Below are 24,886 nucleotides of genomic sequence, written 5' to 3'. Positions count from 1 at the left end.
AAAGTCATCCTCCTGGTCAAGAGAGTGGGTGCCCTTCCCATTAATCAATGCCATCAGCATCAATAGAACTGTTTATGATTTCTTTGCTGTCAAGTTTAATTATAAATGATTTCCTATACCAGTCATATGTAATTTTCACTTCTACTTACACAAAGTTCAATCACGTTACATAATCTGCACTCCACATCGCAGATGCTGGACCTCAAATAACACTTAGTGGCAAACATGATTTCTTTTTTTGTGTATGGATTCCCATAACCTGATCTTGCCAGTTGCTTATAGATGGCATAAAATCCAAAACTGACCCCAGCATAATTTCAGAGCCGTTCTAAACACACTGGAGAACCAAGACATCGATATATTTTAGGGACCTTCCCCTGGAATGTTTTTTTTAAAAAAAAATCACACAACTAAGTTTCATCTTGAGCAATAAAATCCTTTATTAGAAAGGAAAGGATGGGTCACCATCAGCTTTCACTGTAACCATTCAGGTTCCATCCCTGAGTATCAGTGATTATATTTACAGTGCTTTACAATTTTGTTTCCAGATGCTGGAATATAAATAAGAGAAGCAATGAAATCTAAAAATTCAAACATCACGTTTTTACAGATCAGAACCATCTCTGAATATTAGGAAACCATTTCAAATATACAGTAATACAAGAACAGTAAATACTGTCCATATAAATATACACATTAGAAATAACCCAGTATGGGTCACTGCCACAGAGCATAACATGACTGACACCTCCTGCTCTAAGTGCTACAAACTTGATGGGATATTGTTTGGGACTTTGTTCCTTCCTTAATCTTGAATTGGGAAGAAAGAAAGATGGATTCTTGCAAATATGCACCATTAGGGGGCAGGTGAAGATATTAGGAAAATATTAAACACTTCTCTGGAGAATAGACTGCCCATCGTGGAAAATACTCAGGATTGATCTATGTGAACTAATTGGTCGATCATTGTGAATTTCTCTCATCCTGGAGGAGATATTGCTACAAATAATCTCAAGGCCCTCAGATTTGGATGGGAAAACATATCCAGTGTTCTAGCTTCTGATCTCCAGCCAGTGCATGTACAAAAATAGAAGTGAGATCATCTGTGATGCCTTACCCAGGCCAAATAGTCTGTCAATTTAGACAGTGGTATATAGAATGCAGTTCGGTGACCAGGCACAATCTGTCCAGCTCTCACAAATGGTCTTCTGCAGAATCTTTGACTTCAGGAGGAAGAAGGGGACAATAAAGGAGAGAAAGGGAGGAAAATAAAGAGGTGTTTTTGTTTTGTTAATGCTAAAATTCACTACATTGGAGTAATATATTTTCTTAAACTTTTGAACTGTCATTTCAAGAAAAAGAACTCAGGAAGTAAATATATAGTATGTAAAATGTGCCCTTATTTTTTAAGTCTGAAAGTATGGGTGTGTATTCCAGTTTGTAACACTGTATTCCAGTTAGTAACACTGTTTTAAAGCTACTTTCAAATGTCAGCTTGAAATATTAACCATCACTATCAATAGAATTAAACAAACTTTTTCATCAGCTAGTCATCCATTAAGTATTAGTGCAGCACATTTTCCAAATTAATCCCAGAAGTGTCTCAAGAGTAGCCAGCTCCTTTGTGCCATTAATAATGATAGGATTTTTTCAGTAGGGAGGAAAAGTGCTTTCAGATACAGACAGGCCTCAGGAAGAATCAGAAGCCATGCCCAAGAGCCTCCAGCAGCCAGCCTTGAACACAAGCTTTATCCATGATATTCTCAAATGTATAATGAACACAGATGTTAAAGAATAGAAATCCTTACAGGAAATCTCAATTATTTTTAATCCTATCTGGCATCATGATAGTGTTGAGGCATGAATAATTTTCCAAACTTCAGAAGTTTTAAGAATGTTGAATCAGTTGTAACGCATCCTGTCTGTTATGGCATTAGTTGAAATTGGACCTTTGAAACATCATTATATTGCATAGCATCTGTATTTATGGTTTAAACACAGATGCTATGCAATATAAAGCTTGCTCAGTAGCAATACTTTCTTGATGCATGGTGTGAAATTCACAAAGAAAAAACAGCAAGTGTTTAAAACTGGCTTGAAGAGGAGAAGCTTACATTCTAAAAGATTCGCCGATATATCAGCAACAGTTTCAATTTCACACTTGGGGAAACATAATTACATGGCACACACAAGCACTCATTCTTTGTGATGCCTGCTTGCCTTCTACCACTTCCTGTTCTGAATCAGAATCAAAACATGGCTCTGTCCCATAAAAGACAAAGAACAGGAGGAGATACTAAAGACTAATCGATACATCCAGGCCGCACAGCAGCCTTACCACCTAGCAACGAGCATTAATGCAGCTACACAAGAGCCAGACGGACAGTGGTCTCCACAACCCCATCAGATACTGGGGATATATGGGACGAGGTTAGTGATTAGTAAATAACACTGCGGGAACACCATGGCGTATCAGGATGCAGGAGACAATGAATTGATCGAAACCTGGAGAAGACAAAAATAAATGATTAGGTTAGTTGCACAGGAATCAAATAAACTTCTCAGAGTAAAATGACCTGTAGTCAAACCAGTATTATTTTCCACTTTAGGTAATGAAGTGATTTGAATGGAATGCTGAATTTTGTAATCACGTGGACTAAAGCTGAGTTTATTTAACACATGAACATTTCAATGCTTTTAAACAATGAATTGAAAGCAAAGTTTTCAATCACACCAGTTATCAAGATTACATAGGAAGTAACATTAACTAAAGTTCTTATCACAGCACAGGTATTTGGTTTCTTCCTCATTATTTATGTTTGGTTACTATGACAACTGCTGGACAGGGCACTCCCTAGCATGGTTGCTCATGTTATAAATAAATATCTTGTCTAATTATTTTATTTGTCACATGTACATTGAAACAGTGAAATGCATCTTTTTGCATTACTGAGAATGTGCTGGGGGCAGCCTGTGAGTGTCGCCAGCACCAACATAGCATGCCCACAGCTCCTAACCTGTACGTCTTTAATGGCTCTTTGGAATAATTGTTACTCTCCCTGAGTCATACTCTTAGTCATGTCAATACTTGGTTCATTGAAAACACATCTTCCCCTGTCGCCAATGACTTCTGTTAGGATTTAATATACTTCTCCTTCAGTTCCATCTCCTAATAATGTAAAACAGCACAACTAAATAATATCAATGTTGGGTATGGACCAACTGATATTGCCTTGGATAAAATCAATTAAAAAGGGACATTTTGAAACCTGTCAAATTATTAGATTAACATTGCACATGGTAGAAATTTCAAATCATAGAAAAACATGGTTGTTATTCCACTAACCATCCAGAGTAAATAATTCCTCATCTTTAGAAACTTGTGGCACCTTCTAATTGGAAGTCAACCAGTCATGCCTATAGTTCCTGAACTTCTTGCTAAGTAATTGGGAAGTTGCCTGATCAAAGATTCCTCTATGGAAACATTTGGCCTCATTTGAAATCCTGGTTCTCTATCACCAAGGGTATCTTCAACGCTTTCCTTTCTTGAAAACTCTGAAATGAGTCACTTCTTACCCAAGGTTTCAACCTCCACCTCAATTTGTTATCTCCTCTGTTTAATTCCCTCTGCTCTTAGACTTCCTGAGTATAAACCGCAACCTACATTAAAGTCTCACTAGATCTTGCTATGACACTATTTCCTTCTACTTAATTGCAGATAGGGCTGCCTCTGGTTACATACTTCTTCTAATCAGACTTCCTTTTGAGTCCACCTCTGGGTAAAGCTCCCTCCCAATTCACTTGGTCACACACTTCTGCAATCTAAACCAACTGTATAATCATAAGTTCTGCAGCCACCAGTCTGTTCCACTACATTGCTGCCTTCACCTTCCAAGCCAGAGCCTCAATTAAAACCACTCTCACTTTAGCTGTCTGCCCTAGGGACAAAGTCTTGAATGAAAATGGAAGACAACTGGTTTAGCTGTTCATTACCTTTACCACTATGACTCACCATTTTAAAATCAATCTGCAATGCAGAGATAACTACTGGGTTATGTTCTGTGCTACAAAATCTTTTTTTAAATATAAGTGTTTTTCTTCTCCCATCTCCTCCACCCTTGCCCCTACCAAGTGAGACACCATCTGGTCAGCTGCCTCTGCTACTTCCTTCCCCAAACAACTGAGCCAAATTGCTATGGTTCCTGGCCCAAACTCTCATCTTTCTTAAATTACTCTTTCTTCCTTCATGCTCTCCAAGTTCACCCTGTCCACATGTCCCAGCTCTGGCACCAGTCATACCTACCAAACTTCAGACCACCCAACCTCTTCGATCCCCAGAAGAGTTCTCTCCCCTTAAGCACTGACCCCCTTTCCTTCTAATCTGCCATCACTCCCATCCTCAAAAACTTTACACGTCCTTGAAGATTACCTTCCTGTCTCTTAGTTCCATTTGCTCTTCACTTTAAATGTGCTTATAGCCTCCCTTGTTCATACTCGCCTTTCACAGAACTTCCTGTTGGAATTCCTCCAAATGGGTTTCTACCTTTGCCACAATACCAAAACAACTGTAATCATTCATTAATGACATCTTTTGCAATTATGACTATGATAACCTGTTCCTTTCTCAGCCTTTGTAACCAATCTGCAGCCCGATGACAACACTCCTCCATCAACCCCATCATCAGCTAGAGGGGGTTGGCACACACCAGAGAATTGTTTGCTTATAGTTCCTATCAGCCTGCACCATTCCAAGGATCTTTTCTTCCCTCCTCCTAATGTATATGTTAACCACAACTTGGTAACCTCCACAGCAGCATCTCTCCTGACCCTTCCACCAACTCCAAATTGTCAGACTGCTGAAGTTTCTTTATTTGCCTCATCTCCTCCAAGCTGCTTTAAAGGGAATTATATTCTACTAAATTACCACAAAACTGTTGGCTCTTGTAAAGTAAATTACTGCCCGAAGCAGCAACCTATGATCCTACATACTGCAAGTTCCAACAAGCCTGCACCTTGGAGAAGAACTCTGCCTTACAGGAGCATAAATTACACTTTAGAAGAGCACTGTCCATGAAAATCTGGTTGTTTATTTTAACAAATGGAAAATCATGGCCAATGCACACTGTTTTCAATATCTGGGGCTTTTATCCAGGAGAATTAACTCAATTTACCCCAAAGCACCTTCCTATTCTTCCACTAACCAGTATAATCAATCTGTAAAACACAGTAACAGATACTTGCAAGGTACCTCAATTGAGTGAATAAACAAACACCCCATGATCTACCCTAAATGTGTGAGATCACAAATAATTTAATACAATGAATACTTTTCCCTTTATTAGCTTCCCAAATGAGTTGCAAATTGGAAAAATGTTGTTTTGTTGTTTCCTGTTTATTTTGTCTGTTTTTGTTAAGTTGTTAAGAGGTCAGGAATGGACCACACAAATGTTAATGGTGAGTACGTCCAGCTAGACAGTGCTGGATTAATATTTGTGAAGAAAGTTCACACTTACCTAGATGGATCCTCCTCAATAGAAAAGCCCCCCTTCAGATTAATGGCATTCCTTTTATTTTCAAATGTGCCATAGCTCAGTGTAACCTGAAATACAGACCAGTACATTCAAGTTCATGTTGTTACTCCAAGGGGTAGGTGTTTTCATTTTTAAAATGCCATCAAGCGGTTTCCTACTCATGCTGCTTACCTGGTTGGGAATGTCAGATCTCATTACTTGCTGCAGGTTCTCCAAGTGTGAGTGGAACAGATTACTCCGGATCAGCTTCACTCCCAGAACTGCCTCAACAATGTAACCAATGGTGCAGTCATCAGGGAGACGGATTTTCTCTGCAGTGCTCATAAAGTGACCTCCGCTGTAGAGAGAGAAAGCAGCAATTGGGTGCTGGACTCTATTCATACAGAACACCCCAGCACCAGGCTCAAACTAAAAGGATTACAAGTATACATTATATTCAACAAAACCATTTAGATTACACATTAATGTGATTAAAATATTAGAAACTTTCAAAATATTTGCAAGTTGGACGTGGAAACAGGCTTTCTGCCCAAGTCGCACCAACCATCAAACACCCATTTACACAAACCCTACACTAATCCCACTTATTCCCCCAGCATTCCCATCAGATTCTCTCATCTACACACTAGAGGCAATTACAAAGGCCAATTAATCTACTAACAAACATAAGGCAGATTTCTTATTTGCCCTTCTGAGCTCTAAATAAATCAATATACATGTTCCATTTCATTTAATAAAACAGGGGAGACTAAATGATTGTTCAAGATACTCCCAGGGAAAATACAATTGCAGGAGAAAAGCAAATTCACACATCACGTGTCATACCGTCAGTCAGATAAAACAAGAAACAGACCCTTTTACCCTCCAAGTCTGTGCCAACCATCAACCACACATTTACAATAATCCTACACTAATCCCATTTCACTTTTCCCACATTCTCATCAACCCCTCCCAGATTCTACCATTCACCTGCACTAGTTGCCAATTAGCCAACCAACCTGCACGTCTTTGGGATGTGGGAGGAAATTGGAGCACCCGGAGGAAACCACAGCACCAAGAGGAAACCCATCTCTGTGATCATGATTGAACCCAAGTCTCTCGTGCTGTGAGGAAATGTCTCCACCAGCTGCAACACTGTGCCGCCCCTATTTTCTGTGACAATGATCAAAAGGAGTTCAGTTGCTATCATAACCCTTACCTCGCCCATGGACTCATCTTCAGTGCTAGGCCTCGGCTGATGCAGAATCCAGCTCCTCCAGTCGCAAACCAGAAATGTACTGGCCGCTGAAAGAAAACAAACAGATGCAACATTAATCAAAACACAATTCAGATAGCTGTACAGCCCCTTGAGTCTAATCTGCCATCTAACAAGATGATGGCTCACTTGATCTTAATCTCCATTCTACCTTCCTGCCTGAAGGATATAACCCTGGACTTGCCTCCAGTCTCATCCCCCACAGCTACCTGGGGTTGAGCACACTAAAGATGCACAACACCAAGAAGAAATTCCACCACATTTCCATCTTAAATGGGCAATCCGGTATTTTGAAACTGTCCCCCATAGTTCAAACCACAATGAAGAGAAATGTCCTTTTTCACATCGACTTTAGCAACCTCTTTCAAAGTCTTGCGTTTCAATAATTTCACCTCTCATTGCTCCAAATTCCAATGAGTTTAACACAATGTGTTTAATTGTTCCTTAAAGCAACCTTAGCATTCCAGGAATCAGAACTTTTTCCTGAACTACCCTCAATGCACATATAACATAATTAAACAAAGAGCCAGTCTCTACATGGCAAGTTAGATTACAACATCCAATATTATTGGAACAAGACTGCTCGAATTTTTACTCCATTCCATTTTGTCTTATTGATTACTTCACTACCAAGGTGCTTATTTTTGGATGAGATGTTACATCAGGGTCCAATTATATTCACCTCAGAAGAATACAAGTAACCGTGTGGCACTATTTTAAAGAATAAGGGAGAATATCCCAACATTGTTCAATATACATCACAAACAGATCTGTTCATTATCAGGTTGGTGTTTGTGAACCCTGCTGTGCACAAACTGGCTGCCACATTTTCTATAGTAACTGCAATTCATTGGCTGGGCAGAGCCCAGTGATGGCCTGAAGTTGTGAAAAATATTCTTTAAATGTAAAACTTCCTTTTTAAAAGTAAATTTAATACCTTCTCTGGCCATGACCTCAGATGTTTGGCAACCATTTATGTGAATACAAATCTTCATAATCTCCAGTACCAGTCTGTTCCATCATTATACCTACCACTTTATTATCACTGATCCTTTCAGTGGCCTCAATTGGACGATCTAGGCTTGGCTTCCCAATGTAGATGTCCTGAGTGTGTGGGTACTGTGCCAGTAGCTTCACCAGGGTCCGGGTGTTCACGTAATTATCGTCATCCACATGACAAAACCATCTAAAAGGCGAAAACACAACATCAGCTCACAGAACAAAAAATTTGACGAAAAAGTCTCAATCACATAAACCCTACGAAGGTGCCATATCCACACTCTCACACTAATCACTTTCCCCCCATACTCCCTTGGAACTGCAAAAGAACAAAACTGATTTACGAAGTTTTTTTTTTGATTTAGAAATTATAAAAGTTGCAGAGAATGGAGTAAGTCATTCTAACCAGTGCAATACTGTGTATGATTTTCTAAGACACAATGTTAACAATTTTCCTAGACTGCTCAGTGAGAAATCTTTGGGTGCAATGCTGATGATGATTGAAATTGGATGCCCCAGGCAGTGTTGTCTGAGCAGAGGTCCAACTGGCCTAAAACCCCAGAGGTTGGCACACACAAGACAACACTGGTGATCCAGCTCCATTAATTGATTCCTGCTGGAAAGTACACACATTGAGGAGTTCCCTCAGATGCACTCCTGCTGACAGTGAATTAGCTTATTCAGGCACACCACTCACCCGTCCCACACAGGATCCATGGTGCCACATTGTGTTATTGGAGGTGGGAAGCTGGGTGGGGGAGGAGCACAACAGGAAGAGCAACTTAAATGAAAACATTTACTGTGCACATTTCCAGCAGATTGTAGATGCTGTCCTGTAGCATCCAACACGACAGTGATGTCTCTGTTACAAAACCAAGTTATTTCCTGGATTCTGAGGTTTAATGATGACAGAACCTAGTTTGAATGTGCTGAGATGCACTACAAGCTAAACCACAAAATTGCCTCCCTCTTAAGACTCACCCCTCCCTCACTTCTATATACTGGCTGTTCCCTCTACAGTCACTCCTAGTGCAGGATCGACCTGAATCATCAACCATTCCTTTGCTTCTACAGCTGCTGTTCGACCCACTGAGTTCTTCTAGCAGTTTATTTTATTGTTTAACATTCAAACTTTGGTTGTTTTCCTAAATTTTCTTTCTTCACTTTCAGTCCCTTTGCTGACTCACGACTTTAGTGATGACCTCAACCCTTTAGCATTCTGGCATTGTAAGTGTTTCTTATGTGACCCCAAACACAAGGAATCAGCAGAGCATTTTCTCAGGAGTTCCACTAGCACAAGTTGAGGTGTTCCTTACCATCTTCCATACATACTGTGAATCAGTTTTTTAAAAAGATAACCAGAAGCAAGAATCTCCACTGGCAGCATTCTACCTTCCTAAAGAATAGAACTGTAACATTCTAACTATTACTAGTAATTGGAGATCAGCCCTTATCACATACAGGACCTTAATCTAGGACCACTGGATCTACACGGCTCAGAAGTGCAAACAACAGGGTTACTTTGTTGCTCTTTCTTCCCCCCAAGTGACTTGTCATTCTGTTTTGGTACTCACTTTTTCCCTGATTCAATAAACTTGTCATATTCCACTGCCATCTTGCAGGAAAGAGCTTGTCGACTGTGAGCTGCTGAGCAGTTAGTGTTGACCATGTGGCCTGCTGGTGAGAAAGTAAATGCATTAGCAACAATACACTTGGGAAGCACCAGGCACAAACCTTTAGAACAACGAAACAAACTCCAGAAATGTGCATTTCATGGCCACATCAGGAATGAAGGAGTCAACAATCCCATTCAAACAAATGAGAATAAGCTTAACATATAGTTTTACTAAAAAATTCAGAATAGTCTCATCTCAAAACAGAAGGAAAACTGCCACTTACTCCACCATTTTTAAAAGGATTTCCCAGATCCATACAAAATGACCCAGGGGTTAACGGGCTTAAAAGTATTTAAGCTGTAGCTTTTGATAACAACACAATTGAATTTGCAGACAGCTGCAGCCTTGTGGTAAGGGGGTTGGGTCAGGGCTCAGCTGGTCTTTCCATTGAATCACTTGGATGTTCTTCCTCAGTCTAGAGTCAAGTCAGCCACAATTCCCATGGCAACGAGTCTTTCTTCTCTCTCAATCAATTTTATTCAAGGCCATCCCATGCAACAGGTGGCAGATAGTGGGAAAGTATTAACTGAATAGGGACCAAGCATTAGTGGTTATGAACAGTGACAACCAAACAGACTTCAAATCTCAAATTGTGAATACTGGTAATCTGCTAGCTTGCTGGATGACACACAAACATCTCAGTGATCAACCAATAATCTAAATTCCTTCACCTGACCAGAGTCTTTATTTTCAGAAATAGTTGTGTACATACATTCAGTATAATTAGTCACCCCTCAACAATAATTTGTGCATTACTTGAAGAGTGGTCTTGTTAAAAGAAAAATGCCCCATTCCAACCCATTCCTATTTTATGATAATTCAATTCTGATGCACCTTAGAATTGTACAGTAATTAAAGTATTAGATGAATAAAATTTGTTTGTAGTCTTAACAAATTAGATATTACCCATTTAAAATCAAAAGTCATCCATGTCAACTTTGTTAATTAATCTCAGTTAGTAGATGGCACTTCCACAACACTGAGGGCTTAAACATTTCTGGGCTCATTCATGATCCAAGGACTCCTTCCAAACTAAGCACATGGGAACAGCACAGACCTGATGTGGCCCCATAATGTGATCCCATGGCTCACCTGACTTTTTCTTTAGCTCTTCATCGTCTCCATCAGTGAAGATATAAGTCTGTAAAATTAAAAAGGATAAATAGATTAAATTCTGTGTTCAAGAACTTTGATGCTGTTTCTAGTACTTTTATTGCTTTGTGTAGAGTATTATTGGTATGGATAATGTCTATCTTGTGCCTATTTAGTTAAGGTTTTGTTAATTAAACAATCTATAAAAATGATCATTTTACTGGCAATAGTATGGAAAGCTAAAATGCCATTATTCATTATGTTAATGCCCAAGAAAATCTGTACAAGGCAATTCAGTCAGATTCCCTCAAGTACCATACACACAGCTTTAATATCTTTGGCTATTCCCACTCCCCCCACACCCTTTACCCTCCCCTTCTTGTGCTTTCATTCACAGGCTGCACCAGTAAAGCTTCCATTGGAATAAATTTTGCTTTAATCAGAGCCAAACTGCCACTTAAACAAGTCAAACAAGCTTAAAACGTGAAGGGTGGGAGTGGTGGGTTGAAGTAAAAAAAAGCAAGCTTCCCCACAAAAAGATCTGTTGTCTTGCTTTCTGCGTTTTGCCGCAGCCTTTCCATAGCAACCGGTTCTGATCTCCACAGCATCCCAGCCTCACAGCTAAAGTGAGACAAAGAGGAGGGGTGACCCTTGGGCTCCTTCAACATTGGGGCCATTGTAGCATAGCCTGTCACCAAGGAGTACCGCCATTCAGCAAGAAATAACCCTGCAGCCAGTGTTTAAAAGTGCAAGCACGTTAACCGCCAAGCGACAGGTTGCAGTCGAACCCTCTGTTCGAGAACATATATAGTAAAAAAAAGGCCAATCATTTCTATTTATTCTAAACATAAAAGGACAAGTTGCTTCAAAATATGATGACCTGAGCCCTGCAATTACTTTGATGTCATTAAGTGTTCTTCAACCTCCATCAAATACTTCCCTTTGAAACTATTTACTTTGGCTGAGGTTGGAACAGCACCTGGAGTCCAACACCTCAGGCACTGGCACGGGCCGCCAGCCGCTCAACTTCTCACCGTCACGGAGGGGCATGTTTACACAGCTAACTATGCATATTTACACAGTGACATGGCCTTCGGAGCTACCAGAGGTCTGAGTGCAGGCTACAGAGCAGTTTTAAACTGGGCCCAACGTGCATTCAAGTTCAACTGGCGTGAAGCCAATCTGGATGGCCAACTTCAGGGGGGTAGCAGAATCCACGTGTTCACACGTTGCCGGGGGTGGGAAAGGGACAGTATAGAAGGCACAGCAAGGTAGCGCAGTGCAGGATTCAACTCCCCGGTAGAGAAGAATATTTATGGACAGTAGGGAGAACCTGTGTTGGAGGAACAGCTGTCGAGAACAGTACACAAAACAATTGAGGGAGACAGGAAGGAACTGCCGAGGGAAAAACAAAAAGCATAATTTCTGCTCCACTGCCGCACAAGTCCCTGTGTATTCAAGGCGTGCTGCTACCCACCCGCATTAAGCACTCCTCACAATAGCAAGGATTCAGTGCTTGAATTAAGTTGCCAAGCAAGGAAACTTAAAAAAACATGTTTTAACCAATTAGCATACAGCTGAGCAATTTAAACAAAGGAGGGGGAGGGGTGAGGGTAAGCTCAGTCCTTAGTTAAAGAGACTCCTCCTGACCACCTGCTGGCTCCATTAACAGCTTCATGTGACCAGAACACAATTTATTTTGGTCAATAACTGTGCAAAAATCATTGTGTCACACAACTGCCTTCCTTAATGGCAGAGCTGATGGAATTTGAAGGCCAACTATTTAAAAGCCTGCACAGATTTAGCTGTTTATGGTCTATTCTCATTCCTGAAGTGCACAAAATAACCTAAATGTCTGCTGCCGGTTTTATCCAAGATAAAGGCTTGCCTGTTAAACTTGTCACACCAGACATAAAATTGCAGGAGAAAATCCATTTATACTTAGAAACATAAGAGGTTTGCTTATCATGTATAAAAATTCCAAAACTGTAGGATGATAATTTTAAAAAAATGTTGCACTGTGCAAATAGATCTGGTCAAGCAAAATTGTATTACACTTGAGGGAAAATAATTTGCAGGGTTACAGGGAAAGAGTGGAGGAAATCAGACCAACGGGGTAACTCCAGTGAGCCAGCACAGACCTGCTGGGCCAAATAGCCTTTTCCTGTGCTGTAACGATTCTGTGATCCTGCCAATCAAATCCCCCTTATCACTCCAAAGTGCAAACACCATCACCTCAGCAGACCTTCCAGCAGGCACCCAAAATTAGCAGCTCTGTACTAAGGTACACATTAACTTGCTTCTGAGTTTAGGATGAATTGATCAAATTTATTTTGTCACTGACCGAAATTCATTGATTTCCCCACCCCCCACAACTTTCTCTAACTGTTCGCCTGACTCCATAGAACTTGTGAGAAAGCATCAGCAATTGTCTTGACAAGTGGGACAAGTGACCAAGCCCAGACAGGAAGGGTATTATTACTGTGCCTGCATTCATTTTCCCCAGTAGCCTGGCTGATGACTGTACATATAACCTGCAGGATCCAGCAACAGAAAGATGTAGAATGTCAGAGACTAGTATCAGCCAGCCGCCACTCGATAAGCATTCCCAGATGCCTACTTGCATCTATAGGAAAACTGCCATTCAAAAACAATGGTCTGCAAGAGCAATCCAGTCAGTCCCACTGCTTTGTTCTCTCCCCATAGCACTACTAATTCTTTCCTTGCAGATATCCATCCAGCTGCAATTTGAACACCATAATTACCAATGCCTCTATCCTAGCAGTACATTCCAGACCTTAAAAATATTTTTCATGTTTTTTTTAAATCTTCTTCACTCTAGGCTCCTGATTCAACACCCCTCCACCAATATGAAGTTTCTTTCCAGCTGCTCTGTCTATATTCTTCATGACTTTGAATACTTCCATCAGATCCCCTCACAACCATTTCTATTCCAAGAAAACAATCCCAGCTGCTCTGGTTCCCCCATCCCTGGAGATCATGGCAAATATCTTGTCCCTTACTAAACACTTCACATTTTTCCTGAAGTGTGGCTCCCTGCACTCTGGTTGTTACTGAACCAGTATTCGACAAAGGTTCATGGTGATCATGTTCTTCTATTTACTGTTTCTATTTATACAGCCACTCACAACCTGCCCTTCTACTTTCAATGATCTATGCACATATATCCCCAGATCTCTGTTCTTGCCCTTTTTAGAAATGTGCCCTCCAGTTGATATGCTTCTCACCAAAATGTAACACTTCACATTCCTCAGCATGAAGCTTCATCCACCATTTGCCTATCTCCATGACGTCTATTACTATCCTTCTCACGAAGGCCAACTGAGCCATGTGCTGATTTTGCAAAAAGCAAGGTTTTCAATGGCTTTGTGTAGTGCAAAAAGTAATCAATTTTAATCACCAACCTATGTTGGCTGATCTCTTTTGGGGTGACAAGGCCTCAATGCACCCTAACAAAGGAGGGGATGTGGGGTAGAGAAACAAGTCACTTCCTAAATACTAACACATGACTCCTACTGCAAGTTGCAAAAAGAATCGATAAGACTGTGATGCACTCCAAAGCTGAATAGCCAGCTGGAAGTCACGTAAAGAATATCAAAATTGGGCCAAATCTTGAATGGCTGCAAGTTTTCTAGTGACCCATCTCTTGTAATTTAAAACTTAGTGTGGGGGTGAGTGGGTAGCAAGGGTTGGGAAGAAGAGAATTTGGAAAATCTAATTGATTTAATCCCCCTTAAATTTGGTTGAATCATCTGAGAATTTATTACTATTGCAACTAGAATCATAGTATTTGGGGTTAAGAAAGATTTAAAGATGTGAGATGACTGCAGTAAACTCAGTGACTGAGCCATCAGGAACAAAGAATTGATCCTTCCACATGAGCAAATGATACAATTTTAAATTTAATATCCAGAAGGCTGTTTAAATGGCTTCATCCTTGTGTTTAAGGCTGGAGACGGACAGCATTGGTCTCCTACCCCAGACTGCGCGTAGAAGTTAATGCAGCTGTCTCCACTGCCCGTCTTTCTGAATGTCCACTGCGGAAACCAGCAGCCGGCCCGGCTGTCTCTGCCTCGAACAGACACTCAGCAGGAAAGGCAAAGTCAGCCCCCTTGGAGCCTGTATCTGAGCCCTACAGTTATCACTTTGCGCACTCCCACCCTTCTTCCTGCTCAGGCTTCACAGGGACTCTCCTGGCACCAAGCCAGAAAACTCACAACAAATAAGAGCTTGACAACTCATTTGGTTTTTCCACTGATACTCTTTTTCCCTTCTTGCCTTTACAAGTTTAGTTCAGTTCAGTGCCATGCACTCCAGCCTGACACCTGGTGAAGCACCCACCCCAAAAGTAGTATGGTTAACTTTGCAGTTAATCGCCTGTAATTAGCTCAACTTTAGATTAGTGCAGGGCTTTGTATTAAATACACTGCTCATGTTCTGATTCTCAGTATAGGGCTCAATCATTCACATGAGCTTTCGAACATCTGTGCGCTTGTAATACTAATCAACTACAAGGAGGCATCCCGACTCCCTGATATTATGAAACACTGCCAGCAATTAAATTAAAGTAATAAAACATACCTTACAATGCAAAGGGAATTAACTAAGGGATGTCTTGTAATTTCAGTGGAACAACCACACTGAAGTGCAGTCACACGTTATCTTAGGCCGCGGTGTTACAAATACCTTTAAGATTTGGAACTAATCCAGCAGGGAGATTTTCAGGACCAGCACACCTCTGTCAACCCAGCTCCTTCAGAAAAATGGGCCTCTTATCTCACACGAATCCATTTGTAAGATACCCAAGTTTTGAACCAAACACACATTGTTTTCTGGCCCCATTGTCGCCCCAAACTCTATTCTTTTCTTTCAATTGGGAATTGCCTTTGTTTTCTCTCAGCATTCATTCTGACTAACACAGGAAGGCAGGCTGGAGGAACTACGAACAATGAAGTCAGCCAAATCTGAGAAAAAGGCAGGAAGCCATTTTCTGTGGATAAGCTCAGTAACACAGGCCGGGAAAGGAATATCGGAAGCATGGTAATGTTAAAACAATAATTCAAATAGAACTTATTTGAAATATTATTTTAAATTGCCACTACAGCATTGGTCAGAAAGAATGCATTGTCATCTGAAAGAGATTCAACACCTTATACTTTACTGGGCTAAACTCCCAATTTTCAGCCTCAGGCTTAGTAGGGTGTGGAAAACCCATAATTCCAACATTCAAACAAAATGCAGCATGTGCTTGGATCTATTAGACCGGCCCAACAATCTCACTGCAAACTATAAATTCAAAATTTGGGGAGTCATTCATATCAAGTCTGAACCCTGATGATATGAAAATTATGCCCTTGTTGTTTTGTAAACAACAATGCCACCAATCAAGGAATAGGCAAATAACTATGTATCAGAGAACACACGGAAAATGATCCGTGTCACAGCTACAGAGAAAGTGCAGTGCAATAAGGTGACCTTGCACATTATTGCACTGCACTTTCTCTGTAGCTGTGACACTTTATTCTGTACTGTTTGTTTTTACTTGTACTAGCTCAATGCACTCTGTACTAACTCAATGTAACTGCACTGTGCAGTGAATTGACCTGTACGATCAGTATGCAAGACAAGTTTTTCCACTGTACCTTGGTACAAGTGACAATAATAAACCAATACAACAACTAATAATTATCCCAGCACAGGTTGAAGAACCACCTGGAATCAAAAGAAATATGAATGTTTAAGTGTGTGATTGAGGCCGGTTCTTGCCTCCTGTGTGGCCATTTGACAGCTGGATCACTTATTTTAACAGGTTTCCAAGTCCCTAAGAACGTGGAGTGTTTTTAAAAAAGACAAAACATTGTATGCACCAGTGGCTGCTTTCACTTGCTGTTCCCAACTTGCTAACACTTCAATGTGCCCCAGGGGTGGAGAGCGTGCCTGTTGAAAGCTGAGATGATCCCAGCCCAGTGCAGCACACGCTGAGCCTGGAGCTGCATGCCTCACCTCCCTTCCCCATCTATGACAGGTGAATTGATAGCTCCAGAAGGGAGGCTCCAGATGCTGCCACTCTCACTCAAACAGCAGTCAGTTAATATTCCCACACGCTTTGCACATTCCAAAGTCCACAAGGTAAACAGTGAAAAGAAGTTGCCTTTCCTTTGCTGTGCTTGCTCAAGCAAAAGAAACTGTTGTGATTAACCAGTTGGAACAGAGCTAGAACCAGCTTGATCTGGCCCAAGGTGCTTTTTGGCTCCTGAGACAGCAGATCAGTGTTTGTACTGTAAACTGAACACAGTGGTCCAAGCAGCCAGACGTTGAGGAACACACCAACACAAAAATGCAACCATCAACAGAAAGACAGTTGAGCTGCAGATGCATATCTTGAAAATAAAGCTGGCATATGAGGTCAGAGTAATAAAAACATTGAAACTGCAAGTCTTTTTGGGGGAAGTAAACAATTTTAAAATCAGCCCACAACTTTTGCAAACTGTGACCACTGATGTATGTGCACAGCTCATCCCTCTTTCCCACAACCTTCCAAAACAACACTTTCCTCCAACTCAGCCTTACGTATCCCACTTTCTTTGATCAAGCACTGACAATAACTTAGGCCGGAGGTTCCCAAAATCTTTGCCATATTCATCTTCTGAGATACTTTTTCTCCTCTTGGCCCCCTTTCTATACTAGAAGTATAAACAATGAAGAACTATTCTTTCTAAAAATTCCAACCCCTCTATTTACTGCTCCTCAGTTTGATAACCAGACAGACCATTAAGGCTCTAGAATTCCTTGTAGAAACTCAGTCTTCTCGGTCTCTGTCCTCCTTAAACCTCTTGTCATTGTCAAATTTTGGCTGCTTATGATCTCATGAAAACTTTGGGACATTTTCTGCAATAAGGGTACTGTAAAAAAAAGTTATTCATGGTTAGCAGTGCAGGGATAATTTAGATAATAAAACATTTATAATTTTATAAATTTATGAGGGGATCCAACTCCGGTTTGCTACCCAGTGAATCCTAACAGAAAGCTTACCAATTATACAATCCCAACTTCCTGCCACAATAAAACAGCTTTACCTAGATTCACACTTAAAGGCCACCTAGGGAGTTAATACAGAATTCCTGGATCCCACAAAACTGCAGAAATGCAGGAGCAAAGAAAGACAATGTGCATTTAGGCAGCACATTACACATTCCTTTCTGGACACCATAAAGCTCTTCAGAGCCAAACTAAGAACCTTCTTCAGCCACCACTGTGACATAGGAAATGAGTGTGCTGAATTGTGCACAGCAAGCTCCCACAGAAATCTGATAATGACCAATTAATAGTATAGGCATAGTGACTTGGGAAAAAATGGCCAAGACACCGGAGACCTCCTTTGCTCTTCTTTGAAGCAGCATTGTTGTTTTGGTTTTACATTTACCCAAGAGAACAATGAAATCTTGCGCCAATGTCTCATTTAAAGACAGCATTTCCAAGTGCAGCACATTCAATTCTGCGCTTGAGCATCACACTGGATTTTCATACTCATGCCAATGGAGAGAGATTTGAACTCTCAATCTTCTGATTTAAGGGGCAAGTGTGCTACCAGCTGAGCAGAAAAATCAAATACTAATACAGAGACAAGCAGAGAAAGAAAGGCAGAGAAACTGAATAGTGTAGCAGTGTCAGGAAAGGGGCATTCACCTGGACATTTACTGCTTATCATAGCCACTCCCCTTCACCCTCCCAAATCTTTGTCCTCAGCTATTTCCACCAGCTGTTGCATCCCAGCAATTTAAACCTTTGTCTGTTGGTTTAGCCAAAATTATCCAGTGCAGTTAGTAAATTCAATGCAGCCACAACCTCCCTTCTGGTATTAAACTGACCATTGAGTTTGCTTGTTGAAGGGGAAGGGGAGCACTGAGCAAAGAGCTATAGATTCTCAACTAACCAACCTCCACCGTCCTTCCCCCAACTCCCCACTCCACCCACTCAGTAGGTGCAGACCACAGCATCCTTTGCAGAGTAGGGGGTGGAGAAGGGAGAGAAGGAGGCAGAAACTAAAGTGGGAGGAATATATTTTGTTTGATGAATAGAGTGCAGGAACATTTGACAGATGCTTTATAGTCAGACAGTAGAGGGGGCGTTCCCTCAAAAGCTAAACCCCATCCCAACACCTGCCCACCATTCCAAAAAACAAGCTGAGTTAGCGCACACGTTGCTGCTACGTTTTGTTAAACGTTGATGCACGGGAAATCAAAATTGCTTTTTGCCTGCATTTTCAATAAAGAGAAAATATTTTCTGTTTAGCTTAAAGCAATAGCTAAAAATAACCTGGACTGCTGCCTATTAACTCCCCTTTTGACCCCAATACCACTTTTGAAAAAAAAATGGAAAAAAACATTTTTGAACAGAAGTCAAAAGAAACAAAACAGCAGCAACTCAGCTGCTGCAGACACTGTACAGATGATACACAGGGGACCACAGGTGGCAGCTGCAAGAACTTTTAGAGTTAGCCTACAGGCTAATGTTTCAGTGGAGGTGCATTCTTAGCACTCTGGGATTCACTCTATTCACATTGTACAGTGGATCACACGATGCTGCTGCCAATACTCAAAACAGCCATGTGGTACAAGTTGCAATTTACAGGCTCTCATTTATTGGCAACCATTGCTTAAAGTCTAGCTATGATTTTTTTTTTCAGGCTATCAAGCCTGTGTCAAGATTTAGTTAGATCATGGCTGATCTTGAACCACAACTTCATTTGTATGCCTTTGCTCCATATCCCTTAACATTAATATTTTTCCCCCATTCAATTAGGCCCTACAGCTGCTGGGACAATGGTCCCTTGAGATGAGTTGCTTCTCATCAACCTCTAGCACCTTACTCCCAGTTTTAAGATTCGCCCCAGTCCTGGACTTCCCAGAGGAAATAGTTTCTTCCTCTTTCCATCTACCCTATCAAATTCCATTCTCATCTTAAACAATAAACCATTGGTTTTCTAAATCCAAGTGAATACAAGTCCATTACCCTTATTGTCCCTTTGTCACTCTGCTGAATGTACACTGCAATCAGTTTTAGACCAACACATCCTTCCCGAGGTGTGGCACTCAGAATTGAATACAGTACTTCATAAAAGGTCAAACCAAAGCTTTGTGTGCAGCATAACCTCCTTTAGTTTCCTGACCCCTTGCAATAAGGTTCGCGTTTCATTAGCCTTTTCAATCTTTTGTAACCATCCACAAGTTTTAATGATTTCTGTACTTCGACCCAGCAAGTCCCTCTGCTTCTCTACAGTTCCTAGCTTATCAGTTAGAAACTCCTCGGATCCCTTTCTTGGGTCTAAATTGGATGTGCTCACACAAACCCATATGAACTCCTTCTACCATAGTCTACACAAAACCAGAACAACTTTACCAAATGGAGTCAGTCAGGAGGCTGGATATATGTGGCAAGGGCAGAAGATATCTTTTACCCATTTACTCTACTCCTCAATCAATTTACAATATTTAATTAATCAAAGTTGCATTGCAAGCAGATTCCTAACACAGACTGATACATTTACACTATGGCAACATCACGCACCTGGGAACCAGGTGATTCTGCAGAAATAACATTTATTGTGCCATTATATTTTTCATTTTGCATGTGCTAATATTTATCGCCCATTTCACAAGTAGACTACCATGTTAGCAGAAAATACTCCGCAGGTTAGACGGTGTCTGTGGAAAGAGAAGCAGAGTTAATGCTTTGGGCCAAAGACCCTAATGATTCTATTTCTTTTTCCACAAATGCTGTCTAATCTGCTGAGTGTTTCTAGCATTTTCTGTTTTTATTTCAGACTTTCACTGTTGGCAGTTTTATTTTAAATGTTCATCTATAATGTTAGCAGTGTGATACAATTTTCACTAAACTTGTGGAGCATAATAGACATTTAGTTGGCATATTTATAGAGCCAGAGTTATATGCATCATTCATGTTACAACAGCTATACATATTAACTCAAACAATAACCAGAGGAAGGTTGATTTCCTGGCCAGCACACCTTGTAAAGCCTGTGCAGGAAAATAAGTGTCATTGATAGCCATCTAGTACATTTATCTATTCTTAATACCTCCAACAAAATGCATGTAAAAAGATGTGACAATCTTGGGATTCTCTTAAAGGCTGTAATACCATAGCTTGAATCTTTTATAACTGTAGATATTAAACCCATCGGCAATGGTTAGCTGACTGAAACTAAGGAGGAGGAAGCTGTTTACTGTCACTTTAAGCATCATAAGCTGGGAACCCTTTCCCATCGCCAGGCAACCTGACCTCAGCTTCTCTTCTTTCCAAATCCATAGCTTCATCTCCTACGTTCCCATGGAAAGCCCAGCACAAGAGGCCGGGGCTCCATTCTCTGGTTTCAGAAAAGGGCTTTGTTAGCCTTCAAGGAGACAGCGTGAGAGCTGAACTACGATCACTCAGGCTTGGGATACGAGCTGAACGACTACAAAGCTACGAGCATCACATACAATTTACACCAAGGAAAAAAGCTATCACAGGATTAAAAGAAAATCTTTTCAATGGTGATGTCATATCAAACCAAAGGAACTTATTTTGAGTGAATTTTTGGTTGATTTAGCATGCTTGGATAGCTTAGACATAATGCATGAACATTAAAATGTGATAGTTTCAGATCTTATTAGATCAGCATTTGTGGGATTGTGTAATGTTGTTGGAACTAAGTGGTTCATCACTACAGCAGTCAATAACAAACCCTGATGAGACAAACCTGGTCACCAGGTGTGACTGCATCCAAATGCCCAGCAGTAATTCATTTTAAGTAAGTTTCTGTTGACAGATAAACCCAGCATTCTAATCTGATTATTTTCCAGGTCTGACACGACTTTTATAATACGGCTCAATGACATCAACAGAAAAGCTTCAACTGCATTTCCCATGTGGCCCAAGACTAATTTTTGCTAACATTAAAGCTTTAAATGCATTTGTATTAGCGACTCAGAAACCAGAAACTCTCCTAATATATCAGGTACAAAATATTTAACAGTTATCAGAATTTAATTTACATTTTGACAAGTTGTCTAGGCAATGGTTCCCAATTTGCTCCTGAGCAACACAACCTATATTACCACCCTTAACCATTTACCTGGCCTTGGTATACATCTTCCTGTTGACTACATGATTCAAGGCATTTCCTTTCATCTTTCAAAAGTTGCCATTTTAAAGGTTTCAAGTCTGCATGCTTTCTGAAGGTACCTGGGCTTCAAAAGAACAATTGTCCCACAGCATCTTCCCACGGCACGGAAACTGTTCAAATTCTACCGCCTTTTTCCACCAGTACTATCAGACTCAATGAATAACAGTCAGATTCCAGAATCTGTTTTACAACTGACAAGTGCAGTCAAGTCAAAGAGTGAACACCATCACTAATCACATTACATGGCCCGATTCTCCAAATTCCCAGGAGGCTGGGAGAGGTGTGTGTGTGTGTGTGTGTGTGTGTGTGTGTGTGTGTGTGTGTGTGTGTGTGTGTGTGTGTGTGTGTGGGGGGGGGGGGGTGGGGGGAGTGCAGGGTAGAAGTTAGAGGTAGAAACAGGGAGAAACAGAACTGCACAATGTGGAGGGTTCATCCCAATGAAACTTTGTTTTTAATGGGTATTGACTGCGTCTTTATTGGGGAAAATCAAACCCAATTTAAAACCATTTTGTAGTAAGTTTGGTCAGAAATGCCATTAGGATACCAAATTACCCCATTTGTCTCAACTGCCTCATTCAAGTAATCTTCATTCCTGGAAAGTTTGAGGCTCCTGCCTATTTTTCTTTGAAATGCTCGCATTCTTCAAGGTTCCCCCCTATTGTTGTCTTGTTATTGCTCTCTGGGAACACAAGCCCATGCCCTATGCTCCCAGCCTAATTCTACATTCTGCTCAGGCAAGCTGGTTAAAGCCTCTGGTTTCTGTTAAACCCTCTATTTAATCAGGTTAGGGCTGACAAAGCATGGAGGCCCTTGTTTCAAGACTCCAGGGGTCTTGCAAAGACAAATATTGTGCTCTCTTTTCTCTCAATCACGTTAACAAGAACAAAAAAAACAGTAGATGGTCACTCCTTTCCTTACACCCTGAAGCAACATAATTAATGATACAATACTAATTAAGTTAGCAATACATCAAAATTATACAGATATTGGCGATTTTCAATCATGAAACTGAACTTTAAAGTGTTTCAAAGACAGCATAATTCCTCTTTAAAGATTATCATTGTTTGGATTTAGCAATTATCAAGATACAAGAAATCGTCAATACCATTTCTACCGTTGTAGTTTGGGGGGGGGGGGGGAGGGGGGGTTTAAACATGATCAATTCAGTTTAAAGTATTGCCAGAGCGTTAAACCATTTAAAATCACAAAATCTCAATCTTGGGACTACAATTAGTAAAGATCCATGTCCCTACTTCCCTAACCGGGGGGAGGCAGCTCCAGCGCCCATACACATGCCTAGACTACAAAGTGTGGTCCTGGGATACCCTGCATGAGATCAGAATGTACAAAGACTCGCACTATTAACCCGCCCCTTCAAGAGGTCACAAATCCCATTACAGCGATGAAGTTCTTCTGAAGTGCAGTCGCTGCCGTAATGCGGGAAAACGCAAAGCAAGCTCCCACAAATTGCAATGTGATCATGATCGGTTAACTGAAAGATAAATATTTGTTAAGACAGCGGGGGTTGACTAACCAGCTGCAATAATCATAATATGACCTGAGCAAGAAGCAATGTGAAACGTAGATAAGCTGTTGGTTTAGGAGGCAAAGGCGGAGAGGGAGCGGGAAGAAAATGCAAGGGAAAGGGGAGATGTGTGTATAGGAATGTCTTTAAGACCGATCTGGGGGGGAGCGCCTGCGCCAGGTGGGCAGCCGGCAGGTTCAACCCGTGGGCACCGGGGCTCTGTCCCATTCACCGGGGAGAGACGGTGGGAATGACGCCGAGCCCCCGCTCTGTAGCTGTCCCAGTCCCGGCAGCGAGGTGAGGGAGACCCCGCTGACTGCTAGACGGCTCAGGGAAGCGGACACAGAGTCGCAGCGGCCCCGTTTAACTCGCATTTAGAGGAAAGTCCTACAAGATACAGTAATTTATAATTAACGTTAAAAGACAGCCGCGTCCGGTTTAGAGTGGCTCTTTAGTGCAATTCGTCCAAATTAGCCTCCCGGTTACACTGTGACCTCAGCAGTGCTCCCAGGATGTCCTGGCTATTCCCCGCTCACCTGATCCCGATTGCGGGATATCCAGGTGTCCAGCAGCAGCTCCAGCCGGGAGCGGTGGAATTTCTTGGTGGTCTTCACCGCGATGAACAGGTCGCCGATGGTGATGTCGTCCCGGAAAGGTCTGGGAGTGACGGCCGCCTCTGAGGGCTGCAGCCTCGGCTTCAGTTGCAGCCCGCCGCCGGCTCCCTGTGCCCTGGCCCGGCTCAGATCACTGAAGTAGTCCTTGAAGCTCCGGGCCGGTGGAGGGGCGCCGCTCGGCGGCTGGGGCCGCTCGGTCGCCGCCTCTTCCTCCTCCTCCCACTGTCCACTGTCCCCGGGGCTCTGCCAGCTCTGGAGGGAACGGCTCCGCAGCTCCAGCCCCCGCTGCACCGGCTCCTGCCGCTGGTCCACCATCAGCACCAGCAGCCAGGTGAATGTAGCCCCCAGTAGCGAGGCCAGTAGCTTCCTGGCGCAACCGCGCGGCATCGTGGCGACCCCCTTGCACCTGCTGGGGGAGGTGAAGAAATCCTGCGAGAGATCCGGATGCGTGGCTCACTGTGACTCTCCAGTCATTAGCTGTCCTCGCCGCTCCTCCATCCCTTATATAACATACGGCTGATGTCAGCCGCTGGAGCCCCGCCTCCCGGTCGCTAACGACGCTGTAACCGCGACACCCAGTAACGAGGACACAAGAGCGCCAAGCTGGGCGCTTGTGAGAGCGGGCACTGTGTGAAACACTGAGAGTGTGCATAGCCAGGTATCACTGCCAGTATGCACAGGTTTATAATACAAGGTGGTGAGTGTACTGCGGTAATGTAGCAGTTGAAGGTGCATGGTGAGTGTGCAGTGAGATTACTATGTTGGTGAAAGCACGCAAAGTGAGTGTGCCTTGCAGTGTACACAGTGGCAGTGAGTATATACAGTGAGTGGAACTGTGTCAGTGAGTGACCAGTGTGTCGGAATTTGCTCAGTGAGTGTTCACGGAGAGTTCAGTGTGGAATAGTGAGCCAACCAATGCCCAATTTTCTAATAAAAAGTTTTAATGTTGATAATGATAATATAATGTATTATCGATAAATAGAGGCAG

The 24,886-nt window shown here is 41.8% G+C and overlaps 1 protein-coding gene across 2 annotated transcripts; it reads right to left on the bottom strand.

Annotated features, from left to right (window-relative positions):
* Positions 1-415: 415 nt before the first annotated feature.
* lfng (LFNG O-fucosylpeptide 3-beta-N-acetylglucosaminyltransferase) lies at positions 416-24,372 on the bottom strand. Of its 2 annotated transcripts, none has more exons than XM_052021097.1 (8): positions 23,821-24,372; positions 10,554-10,602; positions 9,360-9,462; positions 7,819-7,972; positions 6,730-6,815; positions 5,703-5,868; positions 5,514-5,599; positions 416-2,505 (listed from the first exon to the last, which is right to left on the bottom strand). In XM_052021097.1, exons 1-8 carry the CDS (start codon positions 24,283-24,285, stop codon positions 2,439-2,441), a joined length of 1,176 nt encoding a protein of 391 aa, XP_051877057.1. In that variant the 5' UTR covers positions 24,286-24,372; the 3' UTR covers positions 416-2,438. The 2 variants fall into 2 exon arrangements, with proteins under 2 accessions (XP_051877057.1, XP_051877058.1); XM_052021098.1 differs by having other exon boundaries at positions 9,360-9,459.
* Between the last annotated feature and the right edge of the window lie 514 nt (positions 24,373-24,886).

Source organism: Pristis pectinata, chromosome 8, assembly GCF_009764475.1.
Source record: "Pristis pectinata isolate sPriPec2 chromosome 8, sPriPec2.1.pri, whole genome shotgun sequence".
Classification (NCBI taxonomy): domain Eukaryota; kingdom Metazoa; phylum Chordata; class Chondrichthyes; order Rhinopristiformes; family Pristidae; genus Pristis; species Pristis pectinata.
The sequence above is the reverse complement of the archived record's forward strand: the minus strand, read 5'-3'. Positions and strand labels throughout refer to the sequence as shown.

Bases quoted from the DNA above. Each gene is read 5' to 3' on its own strand.
- lfng (XM_052021097.1), bottom strand. From the start codon at position 24,285: ATGCCGCGCGGTTGCGCCAGGAAGCTACTGGCCTCGCTACTGGGGGCT. The intron at 7,973-9,359 runs GTGAGTACCAAA...TTCGCCTTTTAG, and splicing joins TTTATTGAATCAGGGAAAAA to ATGGTTTTGTCATGTGGATG. The intron at 2,506-5,513 runs GTAAGTGTGAAC...TGTCTTCTCCAG, and splicing joins ATTGAGGAGGATCCATCTAG to GTTTCGATCAATTCATTGTC.